A 21,463-nucleotide genomic window follows, 5' to 3' on the forward strand; every position below is an offset into this window, starting at 1 on the left:
ACGCTTCTATCAGCTATATTGTCGCTTCAACTCGGGTCTTGATTGATTCTCATATTTTGGAGACGTCCTCTCATTCTACTAGATGTAATTGTTTCAATCCATCCAAGGCTAATATTTTCTTGTGGAGGTTGTTTTTGAATAAAATTCCCACCATAATTAATTTAGATAGATGAGGTATTGATATTGGCTCTTTGTTATGTCCTGTTTGTGGCGTCGATCTTGAAACTGTCAACCACCTTTTCTTTTCTTGTGGGATGGCATTGGATTTATGGAGTTTTCTTTCGAGGTGGTGGGAGTTAGATTTCCCTTTCTTTTCTTCCTTTTTTGAATGGTTATCTTGGCGTGATTTTGTTCGCTTATCTATCAAGATCAAAAGGTGTGTGGATGCGGCAGTCACTACAATGTTCTTCCGGGCGATATGGACTTTTTGAAATAGATTACTGTTTTCAAAAGTTAAACCTCTTAAGGCGGTGATTTGGGATTCTATCCACTCTCAATCTTTTAATTGGATTAGTTGTAGATGTTCTGAGTGTAAAGTTAATTTGGTTGATTTGGTGAAAACCCCATCTTTTGTAATCTCTTAATGTACTTTTTCTAGCTTTTGCTATTTTTTAATGTTTAATGTCCTCGTTTTAAAAAAAAATCATCTCGAGTTAGGTAGAGCACACCCATAATTATCACTTTATAATCTTATGTCTTGTTTGTACATAATCAAAATGATCTTATTTCTAATTAAGATGTTTAATTCTTAATGTTTACGGTTTGTAGCAGCAAAAAATATAGATGGTGTTTAAGAAGATAAAGTTGATTACACTATCTTGTGAGCAAATTTCAATATGAGTTCATTTTGATAGGATCTTATGATCCCTATCCGATCTTAAGATACGATCTTGCAAAATGTAATACGATTTGAAGTAAGATCTTGATTTTGACAACCTTAGGTAAAAATCAAATATGAATCATTTAGATACAACTCAGATATAATAAATCCATGAAGTTATCCTTAATATGTGAGCCCATCATCAACCATTTCAAATATATCGGCTCAAAATCATATCGGAAGACAAACATCTAATTACAATTACTCATTCAGTGTGAAAACATAATGAATAAAAGAAATATTCGATTAACGAAGTCTAATCCATTTATGTTCGAACTCTATGAATGCTAAAATACTACATCCAAATTTAACTTCTTCTTAAGAAATTCTGATTTGTTATATAATTAATTCATCCTCATATGAACATCCTTATGACCTCTCAAATGGATTGGCTCAAAATCAGATCGCAAGGTGAATATCCGATACGGATGATGGCTCGTTAAGACCTTCTTGATATGATCACCGCCTTTAAACCTGTAAAATGCAATTGCCTCGTACTCTCTCATAACCCTTGTGTCTGAATCATATATTGCATCTAGTGAACTTATTCCATTATCTTCTGATCTCGTGTCAAAAATATGAACTCTCTCCCATGATTCGTCGTTAGTAAGAACCCAAAGCTCCCAAAGATGACTTGTTGGCCTGTAAGCAAACCCCAACTTTCTTTCAAACTTTATGAGATGGCTTGTAGTGCCAAATGGATATTCGAGGGTTTGAATAGGCAACGAAAAGGTTGTCCACTTTTCAGAATATGCCTCAAATTTCAAGACATCGTTGTTACTCAATGGCATGTAGATTAATCCCCTTGTGGTGATCGTTTGTTGGTTGGTTAGGAAGACACCAAAAGGCAATATTACAAGATCTAGTAGTCTCCATTCCCATGTCATTGAGTCGAATATTTCACATTGATATGTCGTGTATAACTTATCACGTCCTCGTAAGACACTGAAAGAAAGAAAAAAAAAAAAAAATCCAACAAGCACCATTAGAATAATTGTGTTGAACATAATCTTAATTTGTTATAATTAAATAAAATAGAAAACACACAAATAAAACAAGAAAATATATGCAACTAACATCAAAACAAATTTCTTTAATCACATAAATAATGTAAACATGTATCTAGGTACTTACGGTTTCTTGGGTTCAGATAATCTCACGATCTTGTAGTGCAATGGCTTTGAACCCACCACAAGGATGGCAACATTCTTGGTTAAATACCTGGTTTTGGGATTTGGCAATGTCAAAACCTCCTTAGTTGTAGGTTTACAAACATGGTATGAAACCAACTTATAATCTCGTGGATGAGGGCTCTCGAAGACAGTAAATCCTTGCTCTGAAGATGCTAGGATTTTAGCGTTGGGTGGCAGAAAACCAAGATCAAGACTGTGGGATTCACATGATGGTGCAAACTCGTTGATGTACTTGCAGCCCTTTCGAAGGTTTTGTACGAGAAAACCAGAAACAATGTTGTTTCTTTGCTTGTACAGATTGAGAAAATACGATTCATATGTGAGTTTCTCAAATTCTGTGTTGGTACAACGCATGGTATCAAGAATCTCCATGTTCATGTCGTAAGAGAACTTGGAATCCATTGAAGAAAATTTGGGTTAAAGCTAAATTACAGGTGGAAGAAAAGGGGATTAAAGCTAAATTGCAGGTGGAAGAAGAGGTTGTTTTTCTGCGGATGAAAGGTTTTTGAAAATACATATTATATATACCCATCTATGTAGAGTATGATTCGGAGTCTGTTCAGTTCTTATAATATTCTATCCCACTTAAATTACGACTAGTGTCATATTTCCTTCTCCTATCCCATTTAAAATTGTGACTTTCCTTCTCGTATCCTACTTAAAATTGTGACTTTCCTTCTCCTATTTCCTAGAATATATGGTTTTTTTCTCCATGCATTGGTCAATATAAAGTAACATGTGAAAAAAAAAAGGCGGTTGATCTTTTTGAAAAATTATACATAGATAATAATAATAATAAGTAATCAATTAATACTTTTAGTTTTAAATGTAACGATTTAACATTTTAACCAGTTTTATATGGTTCAAAAGTGAAAAGATTTTGGAAACAGATTGTTATCACAATGTTTCCTTGAAATGTAAATTGTGTATTATTGAAGTCTTACTATTTTAAGTGTGTATTGTATACTATGTATATATGTAAATTAACTAATTTGTTACGACAATTATAAGGTAATATCATTAGACAAAATCATACAAATAGTCTTTTTTTTCTTTTTTATAAGGTAGTTCTGTTTAGAACGGTCAAATAAATTTGACAAAAGTTGAAGTCGGATATGAGTTGTCATAAATTCTCGTAAAACATGGTCGAAGAATGGAAGCAAGGGTTGCAAAAGGGCCTATTCATTCCAAGCATCCAAGGGTGGGTACCTTGTTATTCATTGACTAATTTGGAAGACACTTTCGTATATAAGACCTAGATTTTGTTGGAGATAAAGCCTCACAAATTTTGATTATGTAAATTCACGTAATGAACTTACTATAAAATAAATAAGTATCACTCTCACATTTGGGTGATAAATGTATACAGAGGGTAAAAGAAGTGAGATGCACAAAAGCGACTACTCTTTATTAAACAACTACCGGCTATAAATAGCTTCTTCAGTGACAACGTGTGAACCAAAAGACTAGCCAAAATAATAGGTCCTACTTGACTACATCATATTTGACTATTTCTACCTAAAGATCACATGGTACTATACTGACAAAGCACATACCAACTATTTAAATAAATTACTAAATGAACCTAACAACAAATGCTTTTGCTCTTCAAGTTCCTGTCATGCAAAATGGATTAAACCCTTGAACCCAAGCTTATTCAATTTAAATCCAAAACTAAAATAGTCTAAAATAAACTTGATTAATTCCATCAATCACCCCCTTAATCAGGTTGTTCATTCACAGCAGTGTCGGTTCCTCATCCTCGCACCGGTTCAAGTTGAGCTCATTCTTTTTCTCCCACAATGGACACTCCGAAATGTAATGCCCGAACTCATTACATTTGTAGCATTTCACGTGACTCTTGTCCCGTTGTACTCGACCATATCCTCGACTTTTCCCGGACCCCCGACCTCCACCTCGGCCACGCCCATAGTCTTCACGATTCGAGTTTCCACAACCACAATGCTCACACCTATGCTCTTTTTCTTTTGGTTTTTCATCAGAATTTACAAATAAAAGCTGATTTTGCTCAGGTTGGATCTCCTCAACTTTGATCCTTTCTTCATAAGCTTTAAGTCGGCCCACAACATCATCATAACTGATGGTCTTCAAGTCTACAACCTGTTCTGTTCTATAGAAGCCACCATATGAATGAAACGTTTCGGTAACCCGTTAAGAAATTTTTTAACCAATTTTGTTTCTTCCATAACCGATCCAAGTGAGGCGGCTCGAGAAGCATACTCGGACAACTTATTAGCAAAGTTGTCTATCACCTCTTGGTCCTTCATCTTCAGATTTTCAAACTCTCCCATTAGAGTTTGAAGTCTCGCCTCCCGAATTCGATCCGCACCCAAATGACGGGTTTTGAGAACATCCCACATCTCCTTTGCGGTTCCGAGATTCCCTATTAACAATGTTTGCTCCTCCGGTATGGCTTGAAACAAAAGTGCAATTGTTATGTTGTTCTTCTTGGCATCCCCATTAACTCTCGGATCGATTGCCTCCCACACCCCATGAACATTGAAGATAGCCTGCATCCTCATAGCCCATACTGTGTAATTTGTTGATGACAATACCGGACATTGAAGAGTCATGGTGTTTCTCTCCTTGACAACAGCCGTTGTTTGATCCTTCGGTGGAGCCATTCTGGCGATTTACTGCACTACCAAGGTTATATAATCAACTAAAAACCCACTGCTTGAAAGAGCTACCTGCAAACACCTTTTGCTGCCTTTCACCTGCTGTTTTTCACCCTTTGATTAACACCTTCTGGTTGCTCTTGATCCTCCTATGTTGTTCTTCGATCAAACTGGGTTAACAAGCCCGCTGATTTTGGCCGGAATCACGACTCGTCTCTGCTACCCTTTTGATCCCTAGAACAGAAAAGAACACAACCTACTGATCTGAAATCAGCCCCTCTTCAATCGATATCCGCTCTGATACCAAATGTTGGAGATAAAGCCTCACAAATTTTGATTATGTAAATTCATGTAATGAACTTACTATAAAATAAATAAGTATCACTCTCACATTTGGGTGATAACTGTAAGCACAATCAACTTGTAGTTCATCATTACTCCCCAAGTTACTTAAGGTTGCTTCCTAGGTTGACCATTGTGTTAATCCTTTTAATTGTTAAGTTGTTTCTTGGTCTTTCATCCATCTTCCAACTACATGCCACTTAATCGATAAGACATATGCATATTGACCCACAAGAAGATTTTTCGAACCATGTGATTTTGTGGTCATTGGTGTAACACCGTAAATTTTCAAATAAAATTTTCATTTAAAATTACATAATTCTCATAACACATTTCGCAAAACCTCGTTTATTTAATTACAAATCACAACTCCATAATTGTTTGATTAAAATCCAGGATCCTCAAAACATAACTCTTTCACTGGTGTGTACAATCAAGCCGATGCCTTCCCGTGATCCTGAGAAAAACCTGAAACACATAACACATAACACGGTAAGCACGAAGCTTAGTGAGTTCCCCAAAATACCATACATATCTCGTTAGCCTTTCATGGCTATACTCAAATAAGACCCTTCGGTCAATGTGTCTCAGTGGGACCCTCCGGTCCCATAACTCGGGTGGACCCTCCGGTCCTAACTTAGCAAGCTCATAAAGATACACAGCATAAATCACATAGACATAATGCAGGATATCACAGTTAAGCACAATAAACATCTCAATCACACAAAGGTACCACTCATGGTAAGTATAGTGAGAAGACTCACCTTGCAAGCAAGCAAATAACCTCGTAACTGAATCTCAAACTAGCCTCCGCCTATCACAAAGGATGAATATCTCTAATTAATACTCTTTTCACGACTCTAATAATCGAGGGCTATTTTTCTCTCTCTCTAACTCTTGAAGTGGATAAAAGACCATTTTACCCCTCCATGGTCTCCATTACTCATGATTGACCCAACTCTAAAGTCAACTCGAGTCAACAGTCCATGTTTGACCCGACTCGCCGAGTGCACCCATGTGAATCGTCGAGTCCACTCGTTTCTTCAGAAGTCTCGCGAAGGTCCAGCTCAGCTCGCCGAGTTGACCCCCAACTTGCCGAGCTATCGCATGATCAAGCTCATCGGGACAAACCCTCACCGACTCGTCGAGTCAGGCCAGGGACTCGGCGAGTCCCTTCGATCTGATTTCTCATACAGACAATGTAAGGCAGATCTATCACTCCAAACACTAGATCTACCACCCTAAGGCTCGATTGACACATAAAGTTTCGATCTTTACACCCATGCATGGTGGTTTTGCTCCAATCTATCAATACATGTTCTCATAAGGTGTTAAACATAGGGTTGTGCATGGGTCGGTTTGGGTCGGTTTTGACCTAAAACCGAATCCAAACCGAAAATGATCGGTTTCTAAAAATTTCAACCCAAACCAATGGGTTCGATTTATCGGTTTTCAGTTTTAAACATCGGTTTCATGGTTCGGTTTCGGTTTTATAATGGAAACCAAATCTCAAACTTATTTCTTAATTTCCCTCAACTCATCAACTATATAATGGTGAGGATAACTGATATTTACATATCACTAGCGATGTGGGACTCACGAGATAGTAGAAAGAAAGTGGATAACCATCTTATATAGAAGCGAATGTTGGCTTAAGTTTTACAATGGGCGATGTGGGATAGAGTTAAGTCGCTGGCAAAATAAATCGAGAAAAATGAGGTTAGCAGGTTTCGAACTTGCGCCATCTACTACAATTGCCTAAGGCGTTAACCACTAGAGCATCCTTCATTTTGTGTTTATAGCCCCAGGACTACGTATATATACATATATAACTCACATAATACATATAATATATCAACATTCGGTTCGGTTCGGTTCGGTTTCTTTCGGTTTTACCAAACCCAAACCGAAAATTTCGGTTTTTGGAAATTCTAAACCCAAACCATCGGTTTATGCTTCGGTTTCGTTTTTTGGGTTTCGGTTTTGTCGGTTTTTCGGTTTCCGGGTTCGGTTTTGCTCACCCCTAGTTAAACACCATACTCCTCATATGGATGAATAAAGTTGGGACTTTTGGGCTCTAGGGACCACACAAGGTCCAGATCTGAGGTTTAAACCTCAAGATAACTTAGTATTCTCGAAGTCCCAAATAATATTTGATGAAAACCCTAACTTCTCAACTCATGAGATCTAACCAAATAAAGGGGGAAAGATTCAAGATTTTTTCCTTCCTCTTGAAGCTCTGGATGAAATGGTCTGAACCCCAACAGCTCTTTCTTGTTTCTTGCTGAACAAACTCCTCTTCCACCTCAAAGATGCACTAAAATCCTTCAAGGTTAGCTTGGAGACTCTCTTCGCTCACTACATTCGTTTAGGGTTTCACACAGAAGGGTTAGGCAGCTGGTGAGGAAGAAATGGGGGCATAAGTTCCCTTATATAGGTCCCAACCCCGGTAAATTAGGGTTTCTCTGCCCAGCACCTACTCGGCGAGTCGACTCTCTGACTCGTCGAGTTCATTAATCCCACGCGGACAACTCGACTCTACTCGACGATTTGGACTCACAACTCGTCGAGTTACTCCATAAATCTCAAAATTACTCACACAATAATATACCTGAAAGTCCGGATGTTACAATTCTCCCCCACTTGAATTAGATTTCGCCCTCGAAATCGCTCCTCAACAACACATAGATCGAACCCAATAACCCGAAAATCACCACCGAAAGGACCTCATACGACACAGCTATCTTCATCCATGGACAGCTGAATTCAAACAGGAACTCCCAAACCCAGAAAAGGACAGACCCTTCTGCCGCTACAATCCCCCTTCTGACTCTCCAGAATCTGGAAACTCTAGTGGCCTGTCTCACTGCCAGACCTCCCTCTCAAGATATCACCATGTTATTCGCTCCTCGAATAACAGACCCCGATAACTCACTGCCCCTCTGATTCTATCATTGCGACTAATATACACAAGTCAATGCCCAAAAATTGGCTACCGATCACTCATACCAGGCATATTAAACAATCCAGATTATACTCCAAGGAATGAAAGGATCACATCACACCAGGGACCCATCCACTGTACTGCAATCAAAACCCATCTGAACAATGAACTCTCAACACCCTATCCTCAGACACAAGAAAAAGATCATGCTTGCTTAGAAGTATCTTTTGACATCTAACAATCATAAACCCCAGCTCCCTTCTTAAATATCCCTTTCAGCACTGAGCACCAGGTCATCTCTCGACCCAACAGTTGAACCTTCAAAGGTTACCCATTGCATACTCCAAAACGTCTCACTGACTTCCTTCTCACACTAACTATCTCAGCCCAATGTGACACACAAGTCACAAAGTTCTCTTTACCCCAAGGGAATACTACAACCCCAACTGAAATCGTCTCACCCTCGACCTCTGTCGTCTACTACTCATTAGCTCCATACATCTCGCGGTCCTTTCCATACAAACAAACTGATCCACCCAGGTCTAAGACATCAGATGACACACAATACCCCTCAAAATGGAACTCACCTCTAAGTCCGGAATCTCGTTTCGCCTTCTCAATACACCACCAGAGCCAACTCAAAACTCGAGAGTCTGGCCCGACGCAGAATTGGAATCGCTCATTTCCAATCTGATATTCGATCCGTACCTGCGAATCGCGAATTTATGCACACGCCATCTCTCCAATTCCTTCCGCTTATGATAATCCCTCCTCAACCCGGGATACAACAATCCTTGACCGACACGGAGACCCCAGTCTCGCCCCTGGTCCGGCAACCTGGTTCCAGAAGACTCAAGTGGTAAGGTTACCCAAGCCTAAGAACTCCTCTGTGTCCCACTCTGACTAGCAAATACTACAGCTCCCCATAGATTCACAATGCTTCTCTCTTGCTCGCTGGCTAGTGAAAGCTACGGTTCCCCCGCAATTCCACAATACTCTCTCGCTGACCAGTGAAAACTACGGCTCCCCGTAGTTTCACAATGCTCTCCCTCTGGCCAGTGAAAGCTATGGTTCCCCGCAGTTTCACAATGCTCGCTCGCTGTTTGGTGAATACTATGGATCCCCGCAGTATCACCACCCCCTTTCGCTGACTGGTGAATACTACGGCTTCCTGCAGTATCACCACACTCTCTCGCACTAACTCCTGGCCGCTACAGCTCCCCGTAGTCTTACAGCACTTTCTCTTACCACCCCACAATCTCATCCTGAAGTCGATGCCACACTGCGTTCACTAACTCATGCTCCGCGGCCCAGCATAGATAGGTGCACATACCCATCCAAAATAAGCATCACTAATCCCGACGGCAACCGCCATGACAAAACTCCTTTTCTCGCTACAATTCACATTCTTAGATAATCTCACTTGATGTCAAATAACCTAAGGGCTCCCACTGGAACCATAAATACTCGATACACCACTTTTCATCTCAAACTCAAGACTCAAAATACTCCAAAAATTTAGGACATCATATTCGGATACCTTGGTACACCATCACAAAACCTCACGATGTCTTGCCTTAACCACTGATCTCATACTCACGGCATCATACTCAGATCCCGCAATGTACCCTCTCAGAATCTCACAACCGATCTTCTTCTCGCAAATTGAAACACAGAGGAATCGTCAATAACTGAAAACACGTTGATGAAAATATGAAGCTCCACCCTCTACTGATCACCGCCCATACAAACTACTCACACCAACTCTGAGATTGGTTGACAAATCAACTGCTGTCCCTTCTGGAGTATAAATCAAAATCTATAGTTATACCCGCAAATCTCAGCTATTGCACCCTGAACTCAGCGACCCAACTGCCTTGAACTCAACAATTGCAATCCTGAAAAATCCCTAGCCATAATAAATTATCTGGCCAACGGCCACATGCCGCGGGTTCTCTCATCCTTCCTTAAGCACATACCCATACATCACCCCGCCTTGCACCTTGCCTCACCCACCAATAACCCAGGTCTCATGCGTCCGCACCACGAATATCCATAACCAGTTCTCTAACCGCACTTTGAACGAATCGCTGATCCTCTCAATAGAATACTCAGTTCTCCCCCACTCAGGGTTCGAACCATCACCAATTGGCATACCAACAATCTACTCCATAGACTGTTTCACCAGGTATACCACACTTGACTCTTGGATCGTACCATATAATCACTTCAATGATCTTCCTGATGGAATCGAGCAACTCCAAATATCCCGTAACTCATACAAGAATCTCAGAATCCTCCCAACGTGACTGCCTCTAGTCATCTCGAAGCCTCATACCGATATAACGTCGGATACCACAATTGTTCTGAATTAGTCCTGACTCTCGGTCTGGAAATAATGCACTTAACACACACTTCGTCTCTGACTCCTCGACCAGCCTCCCATCGCCGAAATCATCATGGAAGCAATAGACCTCACTCTCACAGCCGATACACAACGTAGACAACGAGGGCCACCACCCTGTATACTCCTATTGATCACTTGAAATCGCTGCTAAAAGCATGCCTCCCCAAAAGGCACCTCCCTGTTCTCTTCCATCATAGACCCACAAATGACCTTCTCATGGTATAAGAAATACCTCGCAGCAAACATACTGCCCAAAATACTCTGGTGAAAAGGTTGCAACCCTATGCTACCCCGTGGGGTTTACCCCGCATACTTTGGAAACCGGAAGCTCGTCATCTCTTTTGCTTCTCCCAGGAAACGGGGACAGCGCAACTCTTGCCATAGAAGATGACACCTCATCCTTCAGTCGATTGCTCAACTCAGACCGCGACCCTCTAATAAGCATCATCTTTACTCATCCCTGAGTCTTGCGACTCCAACTGGCATCTCACCAAAAATCTCTCAGACACTAACTCGATTTTCCCCCTCAAGGTATGCTCTATTGAGACTTGTTCAACATGGACCTCAGGCCCCACACTCAGTATAATCAATCACAACTGGATAACTGGTAAAACCAGAAGTACTAACCGCCACGATTCATGGTACTCGAATCATCTGATCATATCTCGATCTGCTGCGAATCATGGTACCCGAACCATGTTATCTCCTCTCAGTCTGCTACAAATCATGGTACCCGAACCATGTTATCTCCTCTCAATCTGCTACGAATCATGGTACCCGAACCATGTTATCTCCTCTCAATCTGCTACGAATCATGGTACCCGAACCATGTTATATCCTCTCAATCTGCTACGAATCATGGTACCCGAACTATGTTATCTCCTCTCAATCTGCTACGAATCATGGTACCCGAACTATGTTATCTCCTCTCAATCTGCTACGAATCCCGTTAGCCTTTCATGGCTATACTCAGATAAGACCCTACGGTCAATGTGTCTCAGTGGGACCCTCCGGTCCCATAACTCAGGTGGACCCTCCGGTCCTAACTCAGCAAGCTCAGAATGATACACGACATAAATCACATAGACATAATGCAGAATATCACAGTTAATCACAATAAACATCTCAATCACACAAAGGTACCACTCATGGTAAGTATAGTGATAAGACTCACCTTGCAAGCAAGCAAATAACCTCGTACCCGAATCTTGAACTAGCCTCCGTCTATCACAAAGGATGAATATCTCTAATTAATACTCTTTTCACAACTCTAATAACCGAGGGCTATTTTTCTCTCTCTCTAACTCTTGAAGTGGATAAAAGACCATTTTACCCTTCCATGGTCTCCATTACTCATGATTGACCCAACTCTAAAGTCAACAGAAGTCAACTCGAGTCAACAGCCCATGTTTGACCCGACTCGCCGAGTGCACCCATGTGACTCGTCAAGTCCACTCGTTTCCTCAGAAGTCTCGCGAAGGTCCAGCTCAGCTCGTTGAGTTGACCCCCAACTCGCCGAGCTATCGCATGATCAAGCTCATTGGGACAAACCCTCACCGACTTGTCGAGTCAGGTCAGGGACTCGGCGAGTCCCTTCGATCTGATTTCTCATACAGACGATTTAAGGCAGATCTATCAGTCCAAACACTAGATCTACCACCCTAAGTCTCGATTGACACGTAAAAGTTCGATCTTTACACTCATGCATGGTGGTTTTTCTCCAATCTATCAATACATGTTCTCATAAGGTGTTAAACACCATACTCCTCATATGGATGAAAAAAGTTGGGACTTTTGGGCTCTAGGGACCTCACAAGGTCCAGATCTGAGGTTTAAACCTCTAGATAACTTAGTATTCTCGAAGTCCCAAATAATATGTGATGAAAACCCTAACTTCTCAACTCCTGAGATCTAACCAAATAAAGGGGGAAAGATTCAAGCTTTTTACCTTCCTCTTGAAGCTCTGGACGAAATGGCCTGAACCCCAACAACTCCTTCTTGTTTGTTGCTGAACAAACTCCTCTTCATCCTCAAAGATGCACTAAAATCCTCCAAGGTTATCTTGGAGACTCTCTTAGCTCACTACATTTGTTTAGGGTTTCACACAGAAGGGTTAGGCAGCTGGTGAGGTAGAGATGGGGGTATAAGTTCCCTTATATAGGTCCCAACCCCGGTAAATTAGGGTTTCTCTGCCCAGCACCTACTCAGCGAGTCGGTTCTCTGACTCGTCGAGTCCATTCATTAATCCTACGCTGACAACTCGACTCTACTCGACGATTTGGACTCACAACTCGTCGAGTGACTCCATAAATCTCAAAATTACTCACACAATAATATACCAAAAAGTCCAGATGCTGCAATTGGCTTGCAACTCACACATGACCTTTTGATTGATAAGATGGTAATTCTTGGTTGGATGACAACTCAGAAGAAAACAACCTTCATTTAATCATTGCATATTTTATACTAAAATATATGTACAACATGAAATACATATATATGGTCTTATGTAAGAACCTTCCTTTGTTGATAGGGAAATTGATACTATAACACAATGATGTTTAGTTGTTGTCTCGGATTGATCAACTATGTTTTTTGCTCATTACACCATTAGAGTTTAAATTTGCCTGTTAAATTATCCATTTTGTCACCTGCAACACATTTTTGCCGATCAATTGTTGATATGGTAACTAAAAGGTAACTAAAATGAGTGAAAAGTACATACTCCCTCCGTCCCAAAATTATTGTCCACGTTTGACTTTTTAAGTCTCTTTTGTTCAACTTTGACCCTAAATAATTTACTTTTTTTATATAATTTTTTATGGAAGATATATTAATAAATTGTTTTTAAATGTATTTTCACTGTTATAAATTTCATCAAAAATTATTGTAACATCTCCCTCCGGCACGTATCACAATATTGTCCGCTTTAGGCTCCCAGCGTGAAAACTTCCCAATGGGTTACCCATCCCTGGATTGCTCTTGCCCGGGCACGCTTAACTGTAGAGTTCTTATGGGATCTGCTGCCCTCACGGCTTTAAAACGCGTTGTGACAAAGAAGGTATACACACCCCTTTAAAGGAATGCTTAGTTCTCCTTCCCAGCCGATGTGGGATCAGGTGCAACTAACCTGCCCGCGTTCACCCCCCATTATAGGTTTTGACATCCCCGTCGAACACATCGTCTCATGCCCTGGCTCTGATACCATTTGTAACATCTCCCTCCGGCACGTATCACAATATTGTCCGCTTTGGGCTCCCGACATGAAAACATCGTCCCGTGCCCTGACTCTGATACCATTTGTAACATCTCCCTTCGGCACGTATCACAATATTATATAACACAAATAAAATTATTTATGGTCAAATTTGACATAGAAAGTCTTCAAAAGTCAAACGTGGACAATAATTTTGGGAAGGAGGGAGTATAAACTTGCCATGTAGGTTTAGAAGTTAAACATACATACATTCCTTCTCTTGTTCTTCCCAATAAACAAAAACAAACCAAAAAAAAGGGCTAGGTTTTTCATCGATCTTCTCATCTTCAATCTTCAATATGTCAAGATCTAACTAACCTTCTTGCATAATCTAGTGTCATAACCCTGACTTCTGCGGCGGAAAAGTCGGGTTGTGCAACGTAGTCATAGATCACAGTTATTGAACATACATTGAACAATACAAAATCAATATGAAAATATAAACTTATATTATTATTGAAATAGAGGTTACATTGTCGTTGTTTACTAGTACCTTATCAAAATACAATACATGCCTAATAGTTTGGCATTTACGAAATATAGTACAATAAGCAAAAGTTTCATAGGTCTTCAGTGTGCCTGTTCTTCCAGCTGCTTATGATCTTGGGAATACATGCGTTTTAAAGATACGTCTAACAATAATGTTGGTGAGTTCCACAGGTTTTGACTCCATGTGCTTTTATAACCAAAAAGTATCTAAGTGCCTACCTGACTTATAAAAGAAAAGGATACTTACAACCCTACAAGTATGTGTACATTGTGTTTAGGTGTTTACCTAACTTATTGGCACTTGCCAACCCTGCAAGTGTGTATGAATGTTTACTTGATTTGTATATTATATAAAAAATATACTTGTAAACCTTTCATTATGAAGATCTTAAGTATAAGTTCTTACCTTACTTACGTGAATACGTGCTTGTAACCCCGTAGAAGTGTGTTGTGTATAAGTTATGCCTGATTTATGTGAATTTGTGCTTGTAACCTTATACAAGTGAATGTGTTTTTTATAATTTTCTACTTATAAAAAAATATAAGTTTTATAACAACAATAACTCTCGTGATTCATATAAATATATAAGTATTTATTTTTACTTATATAAAATACCGATACTTATCTATCATTCTAAGTATGTGATCATGCTACATATAGTCCTATTTTAACTCATATGAGGGCTTAACTTAAGCAATATTTCAACTCATATGAGTGTTTAACTTAACCCATATTTCATCTTTTAGGTTATAACCGTTCTATAAGTGTGACTGCGTGTCCTTAACTTAAGCCATATTTCATCTGTTACGTTCAAACCGTTCTATAAGTGTGTTTGTGTGTCCTATACTTTAAGTTATAAAGTTTCTAGACACGTTGTTTATTGGTTGTATAAAATTTTTAATAAATTTCTAACGAAAATTGAGCAACGTAACGGCTATAAATTGACCAAAACCAGGTTTTACCTACTTTAAAACCAACAATACCAATATATGTGTAAATCCAAAATATAAGTATATATATTATTTTTAGTGAATAAATGACGATAACAACGATATAACTATAATAACTAACTTTTATATATAGTTATAAAATCATATTTAACAATTATAAATCAAATAAATATCAAATATAGACAAAACATGTACTCTCCTCCAAACGCGTTAAAAGTTTAAAAAGGGTCGTAGAACTCACTTCCGCTGCATGTTTTATCATTGCGTTGTTCAGATCAAAAACCGGGATTCGAACCGCGACTCGGGATTTCACGAACGGAACCTCGTTTTCACAAAGCGACACTCCAAGGTTGTAGATCGTGCAATAGCAAGTTAAAAAAAACAATTCGAATTCGTTGGAAAACTAGCCGGAGGCTCGCCGGAAAATTCCCAAGAATTATGTCGTTGAATAAAAAGATGGTCGGAAAAGTGTTTTTCGGCGTCGGATAGAGCTAAGACCTGAAGTTTCTTGTAGGGGGCTTATGGGGTCAAGTGCGATCTTAGTGGCTAGTGTTAGTGGTTGATGGGGACAGTCGGCGGCACTGCGGTGGTTCTTAGTTGTCGGAGTTGATTTTAGTTGGATTTGTGATGGTCGAAGGTGGGGAAGATGTTAGAGGGTGGCTGGAGTGCTTCGGTGGTGGTGGTACATTGTAGTTCTGTTGGTGATTTTAGTGTCACCATGTCATTTTAAGTAACTGGAACTAACATATGAGCTAAGGGGCTTCATAAATTGTACTCTATTATATATACGAGGGGTTGTGCGGAGTGCACGCATGTATAAGATCGAATTAGAAGCCGGTTCGACGACTAGTCGGAGGTCCGGGGGCAGCGCCCCCAGGTCCGGGGTTTCCAAAGGGGATGCGGCCCTTTGACGGGGTCTAGGGGCAGCGCCCCAAAACCTCACCGAATTTTACATATGGGACCATAGTGGAAAATTCAATTTCCTGAGGGTGTTTATGGTAAAACTAACGAAACTCGTTAGTTTTGGTAACCCTAAATCCTCATTAAATCCGGATTAATATTACTTGCTTCCAAAGCAACTAATGACGGCCCAACCTAATAAAACCCTAATATCGTTTATTATATAAACGACTCTTCTTTTTAGAAGATGGTGACGATCTTAAGCTCTCGTTTTTCATCATACTTTCACAGAATCCTCTAACATTTTGGCTTACGATTTCTGTGCCTAGAATCGTAAGTGTCCACTTGGATTATCCTAGGTTGAATTTCTTCTAACCCAGACATAGGGTAGAAATATCAGTTCGGAAAGTGATATCACGATCCAAATCGGTATCCAGATCTCCACTACAAACCCTAATTTTCCTAATAGGTTCAAGGCGGAGGAGTGGTGGACGGCGCTGGTTCCGGTCATCGGAAAATAAGAGAGAGAGAGAGAGAGAGAGAGAGAGAGAGAGGAATATAGACAGCCTAGAGAGACAAAGATAGAGAGATTGAGAGAGATGTGAGGAGGGAGGGATGGAGACATCTTCTATTTATAGAGATCAAGAACCTACACAATCGTAACAAGTGTCGCTCTCTACACGCCCCAAGTCGCACCACCACAAACGCGACACGTGTCGCATTCTCGAACCACGTGCTAAAACCAAATGAAAAACGACTTCGTTCAAATTTTCTAAATATACTAGTCGGATGTCCCAAATGTGGTGGTTCCGAATATGCAATCAAAATTCCGAACGAAAGGCGTTACTGTGTTAAAAACGTGTCTAAAGTTATTATTCAATTATATTTATAGTTTTATCGCTTCAACTGATTTCGTAACACGATTATAACTTCGTGATAAAAATATTCTGAGAATGAAATCAAATAATAATGTATATTCTTAGTCCAAAAATGTTCTCTAAAATACTTAACGAGATGTGTAGCTAACCGAAACAAATCGATTCAACGTTTGTTTACGGAAAAATCGGTTATATAACTTATTTGTTTTCTTAAAACGGTGTAACTTTCGCATATGATCTCCGTTTTCAACGTTCTTTATATGCACGGAATCGTATTCTTAGGCTCTATCTGTTTAGAGTATTATTTTTTCATAAGTATACATAACATATAAATCTTATTTTCAATGTATTAATTAGATACTTATATATTGTGAATAGTGTTTTGTTCGTTAACGATCAACATTCATCAAAGACAAAAAGGGTATTCCGTATGCAATTGTAAGTATGAAAACTTTATTTGCATGAAGATGATGAAATACACTACATCACGTCTATTACCAGGGGTGTTCACGGTGATTGAGACCGGTGAACGATGACCTAATTTTCTCGTTTGTTACATCTAGCCCTGGTAACATGTAACATTTAGGAATTCGAACTACATATTGTACCCACATGTGCTTGTTGGCATCTTCAAGAGTTGCACTCGAATTATCGAAGACAAATTAATAAAGCAAAATCCTAATTTTGTGAGGATAAGCGCTCTTAAGTGTCTTTTTCCAAAAAGATCACATGGTTGTGGTTCTTGATCAATGTACATGTAATGTATAGTGTTGTAGTGCTATGGGAGAATCCTTCTTTTTTAAACATCTCAATGTTGTACTCAGCGTGGAGTGGTATGAGACCGTATTCCAATGTCTCACCACATATCAACAAGCACCAATTTACCTTCATATTAATCTTGAGTACACCTAAAATGTCTTCGAGTGTTTGTGGAGTCAACTTATGAATGTTGACAGGCCCGGGCGAAAAGGTTTAATAGTGCCCATATATTTGTACAGATCTCATATAAAACTTATGTATATAAAACAAAAAGGCAACATTCCATTTTATTTGAAAAATCTATATGGATACAAACTAGAACTTGTAAAGTTGCAATCACCTAAAATGGTGCATGTATTTTTATGCAGCAAAAACATTAGTTACATCTTATAATATAAAACTATACTTGGCATAGAATGGATTAAACTTGGAATAAGTTTTTGTTTTAAGTTGTTAGTGGAAATTGTTTGAACTTTTGAAGCAAATGGATCTGAAAAGTGAAAAACAAAGAAAACAAGAATTAGTAGATAAATGACACTAGACAAATTCTGACATAACATCTAGTTCAGAACAATATCCTATCAAATCCATGAAACTAAACATAAAACAACATTTAATTTTCAAACAACACTCTGACTTTTGGTTACTCGACAATTTTAATGGCCATTACATATCAAAACATCTTTCCTCCATGTTATTAGATCAACACGTCAAAACCATGAAATTAAACACAAAAAATAGAGAAAAGTCTCTTTAAATACTATAACAATGGTAAAGTGGTAAGGGAATGTGCCTAAATTTCAAACCTATATATTATCATAAAATATGCACATTAGATCTAAATTTAGAATTTTTGTTCTTTCCAAAAGATATTATAACCTTTTTCTATAATCAGACAATTATACCTTTGAACTCTAACATTTTTAACAAATTATTATGTTGACAAATGACATCCAGTGCACCAGATAATGGAAACTTTCTGTAATATTTTTTATAACTTCAATCAACATCATACAACCATTAGATAACCCAAATCCACAAACTGATTTTGCTTGCAATTTGCTTAATTTCTACTTACTGCATAATAGGCAATAACTAACAATGGTGAAGGGGCATGACAATGTTCCACGAATGGTAGAAAAAAAAAGTTTTTATGTACGAAATTGAATTCAAAAAACTTACCTCAATGCTTATTGCCTTCATTTATTGAAAAAAATAATAATAATAATAATAAAATTAAAAATTAAAAATTAAAAATTCTCTAGGTCACTGCTTTACAACCAAAATTTAGAAATCAAAAAACATTTATAATTTGAGAAAATGAGAAAAATAATATCATAAATCAGAATAATTACCTCTGGTAAAGAAAAAATATATTCAAGAATTTGCTTGCCCTGTACCGACTTGTTGCTTGCTACCGGACAAACCATAATCGATCTCCATGAAATCTCGTTTCTCGAGTTGAGCATCACTACGACACTTATGTATAGAAGTGAAATAAAAAAATCAGAGAAGAGAACTGATAACTTGAATAAAAGAAATTAGAGGGGGGGGTCAGATTTTAAATCAAAAGTCGATATGTGGATTGAGGGAAACTCCTCAATGTAGGCGTGCTGCGACGTTGCATTTACCCATACATTAAATTGTGTCTTGTGCATCGTATCTTTTAACCGCTCAGTTAAATTTTATTTTTAGAGTTGGCGCCGTTATAGCTGCACGTATTTTACCCTAGTGGATCACTAATTTGGCCCAGAATATATGAACATATACCATAAGAAGCATATACAATATGATGCCTTTCAGCCCATTGCTGCCCTGGGCAGTGGCCCAACTCGCCCACCCCTTGGGTCGGCTCTGAATGTTGACTAACTTGGCATACCTAGACTTACTCTCTGGCATACTTCCTCTCGGGTCTCCCTGTGAAAAACCCATGATGATGCACCATCACCGTGATATACATGGCATTTTAATAGCCATATATGTCAAATGGGAGCCTTGATGATCTAGCATTTTAAAGAACTTAAATGTTGCTATTTACATATCTTGTACAAGGAAAGTATATTTTTATTGTCATATGTGGGTTGATTATAGTATGTTGTTATTTTTAAGTCCTTAAATGTCATGCATATTGGCATTTTAAAGGCCTTAAATATCCCCGTGCATAATGATATTTTAAAGTCTGTAGTGACAAAACCTTACAACCAAAGGTGAGTGGTACTTCACATGGTCTCCTCTTAATGATTACAATCAGGGTTGTTTGGGTTATCAACAACCGTAAAAAGCCGATTAGCTGAGATAGTCTCTTCTTCATCTCCTATGGAATGCGAGCTCGACAATGAAGACGGTGTTGGTGATTTTGTATCATCAATGTGTATTTAGGTGTAACGGATTGACTTGTTGACCAAAAATCAATTTTGATGAAATTTAAACAAGTAAGGAAGGTGCGGAGTGCACACTTGTTTAAGTTCATTCAAGATTTAAAGTGGACTGTTATTTAGGGGCGAAGCCCCTAAACGAACGGGGGTCCGGGGGCAGTGCCCCTGGGAGCGGGGTCCAAGGGGCAACAGCCCCTTGAGGGGTCCAAGGGGCAGCAGCCCCTGGCTGGGGTCGAATGCATGAGAAATCTGAATTTTTGGAAATAAACCCGGTTTTTTACTTTGTTTTGACCCTTATATAGATAACCCGGATTAGTGACAGGTTTCAGACATCAAACTGTTTTTGTAACAGTTTTCAGACATACAATTGTCTGGTGACAGTTTTCTGATGGAAAGGTTACTTAACTAATTTTGGTCTTCATTTTGATGGTACACACGAAATTCATAACACCCAGATTCTCTGTTCTTGCTCTTATTTCTGAGTCATATCCGATTAAAGGTTGGGAGTACCACCCAAATACTTTAATCTGAAAGTGTATACACAATTCTCAAAATTTCCAAGCCTTTTCTATACCCCAAACTCTTACAAAGATTAAAGTATTTCTGTGATCATGGCAAGTGGTGATTCTGTGAAGGAAATGACAAGTAAGTTTGAAAAACTGAACAAGTTTAAAGGGCAAGATTTTCGTAGATGGCAGAAGAAGATGAAGTTTCTCCTTACCACTCTGAAAGTGGTGTATGTTCTGAGTACACCCATGCCAGTCTTACCAGAATCTGTTGAAGATGAACCTTTGGAGGCAACAAGAAGAAGATCAAAGTGAGAAAATGATGATTACATATGTCGTGGTCATATTCTCAATGGTATGTTTGACTCTCTTTTTGATATCTATCAAAATTTCGAATCTGCAAAAGAACTGTGGGATTCTCTTGAATCCAAGTACATGGCTGAAGATGCTTCTAGTAAGAAGTTTCTTGTTAGTAACTTTATGGGTTACAAGATGATTGACTCCAGGCCTGTTATGAAACAATTCCATGAAATGTTAATGATTTTGGAACAGTTTGCTCAACACAGTTTGAAAATGGATGAAGCCATTTCTGTGGTTGTGATCATTGACAAACTGCCCCCTTCCTGGAAAGATTTTAAACACAATCTGAAACATAACAAAGAGGAATTGACTTTGACTCAACTTGGAAGCCATTTAAGGATTTAAGAGTCCATAAGGACTCAAGAACTTGACAACAATCCTAAAGGCAAGAACCAAGTTGGTTCCTCTTCTGTGAACATGGTTGAAGGAGAAAGTTCAAAGAATCCGAAGAAGTCTAATGGAAAAAGGAAGTTTAAAGGAAAGGATGACAAGTCTTCCAACAAAAAGGCTAAGTTGGTTTGTTGGAACTGTAACAAACCGAGTCACTTCAAGAAAGATTGTTGTCTTCGCAAAGTGAACAAGGA

The 21,463-nt window shown here is 38.9% G+C and overlaps 2 protein-coding genes across 2 annotated transcripts; both read right to left on the minus strand.

Moving 5' to 3' along the window:
- Positions 1 to 1,224: 1,224 nt before the first annotated feature.
- On the minus strand, positions 1,225 to 2,475 carry LOC145122286 (uncharacterized). Its single transcript, XM_079057910.1, has 2 exons — positions 2,015 to 2,475; positions 1,225 to 1,825 (listed from the first exon to the last, which is right to left on the minus strand). The coding sequence occupies exons 1-2, from the start codon at positions 2,473 to 2,475 to the stop codon at positions 1,225 to 1,227; spliced, it is 1,062 nt and encodes a 353-aa protein (XP_078914036.1).
- Positions 2,476 to 3,810: 1,335 nt separating this feature from the next.
- On the minus strand, positions 3,811 to 4,718 carry LOC145122287 (uncharacterized). The gene is made up of 2 exons (XM_079057911.1): positions 4,263 to 4,718; positions 3,811 to 4,194 (listed from the first exon to the last, which is right to left on the minus strand). The coding sequence occupies exons 1-2, from the start codon at positions 4,716 to 4,718 to the stop codon at positions 3,811 to 3,813; spliced, it is 840 nt and encodes a 279-aa protein (XP_078914037.1).
- Positions 4,719 to 21,463: the final 16,745 nt, after the last annotated feature.

The sequence above is a fragment of the Lactuca virosa genome, chromosome 6 (genome assembly GCF_052849685.1).
Source record: "Lactuca virosa cultivar CGN04683 chromosome 6, Lactuca_virosa_CGN04683_v6, whole genome shotgun sequence".
NCBI classification, from domain to species: domain Eukaryota; kingdom Viridiplantae; phylum Streptophyta; class Magnoliopsida; order Asterales; family Asteraceae; genus Lactuca; species Lactuca virosa.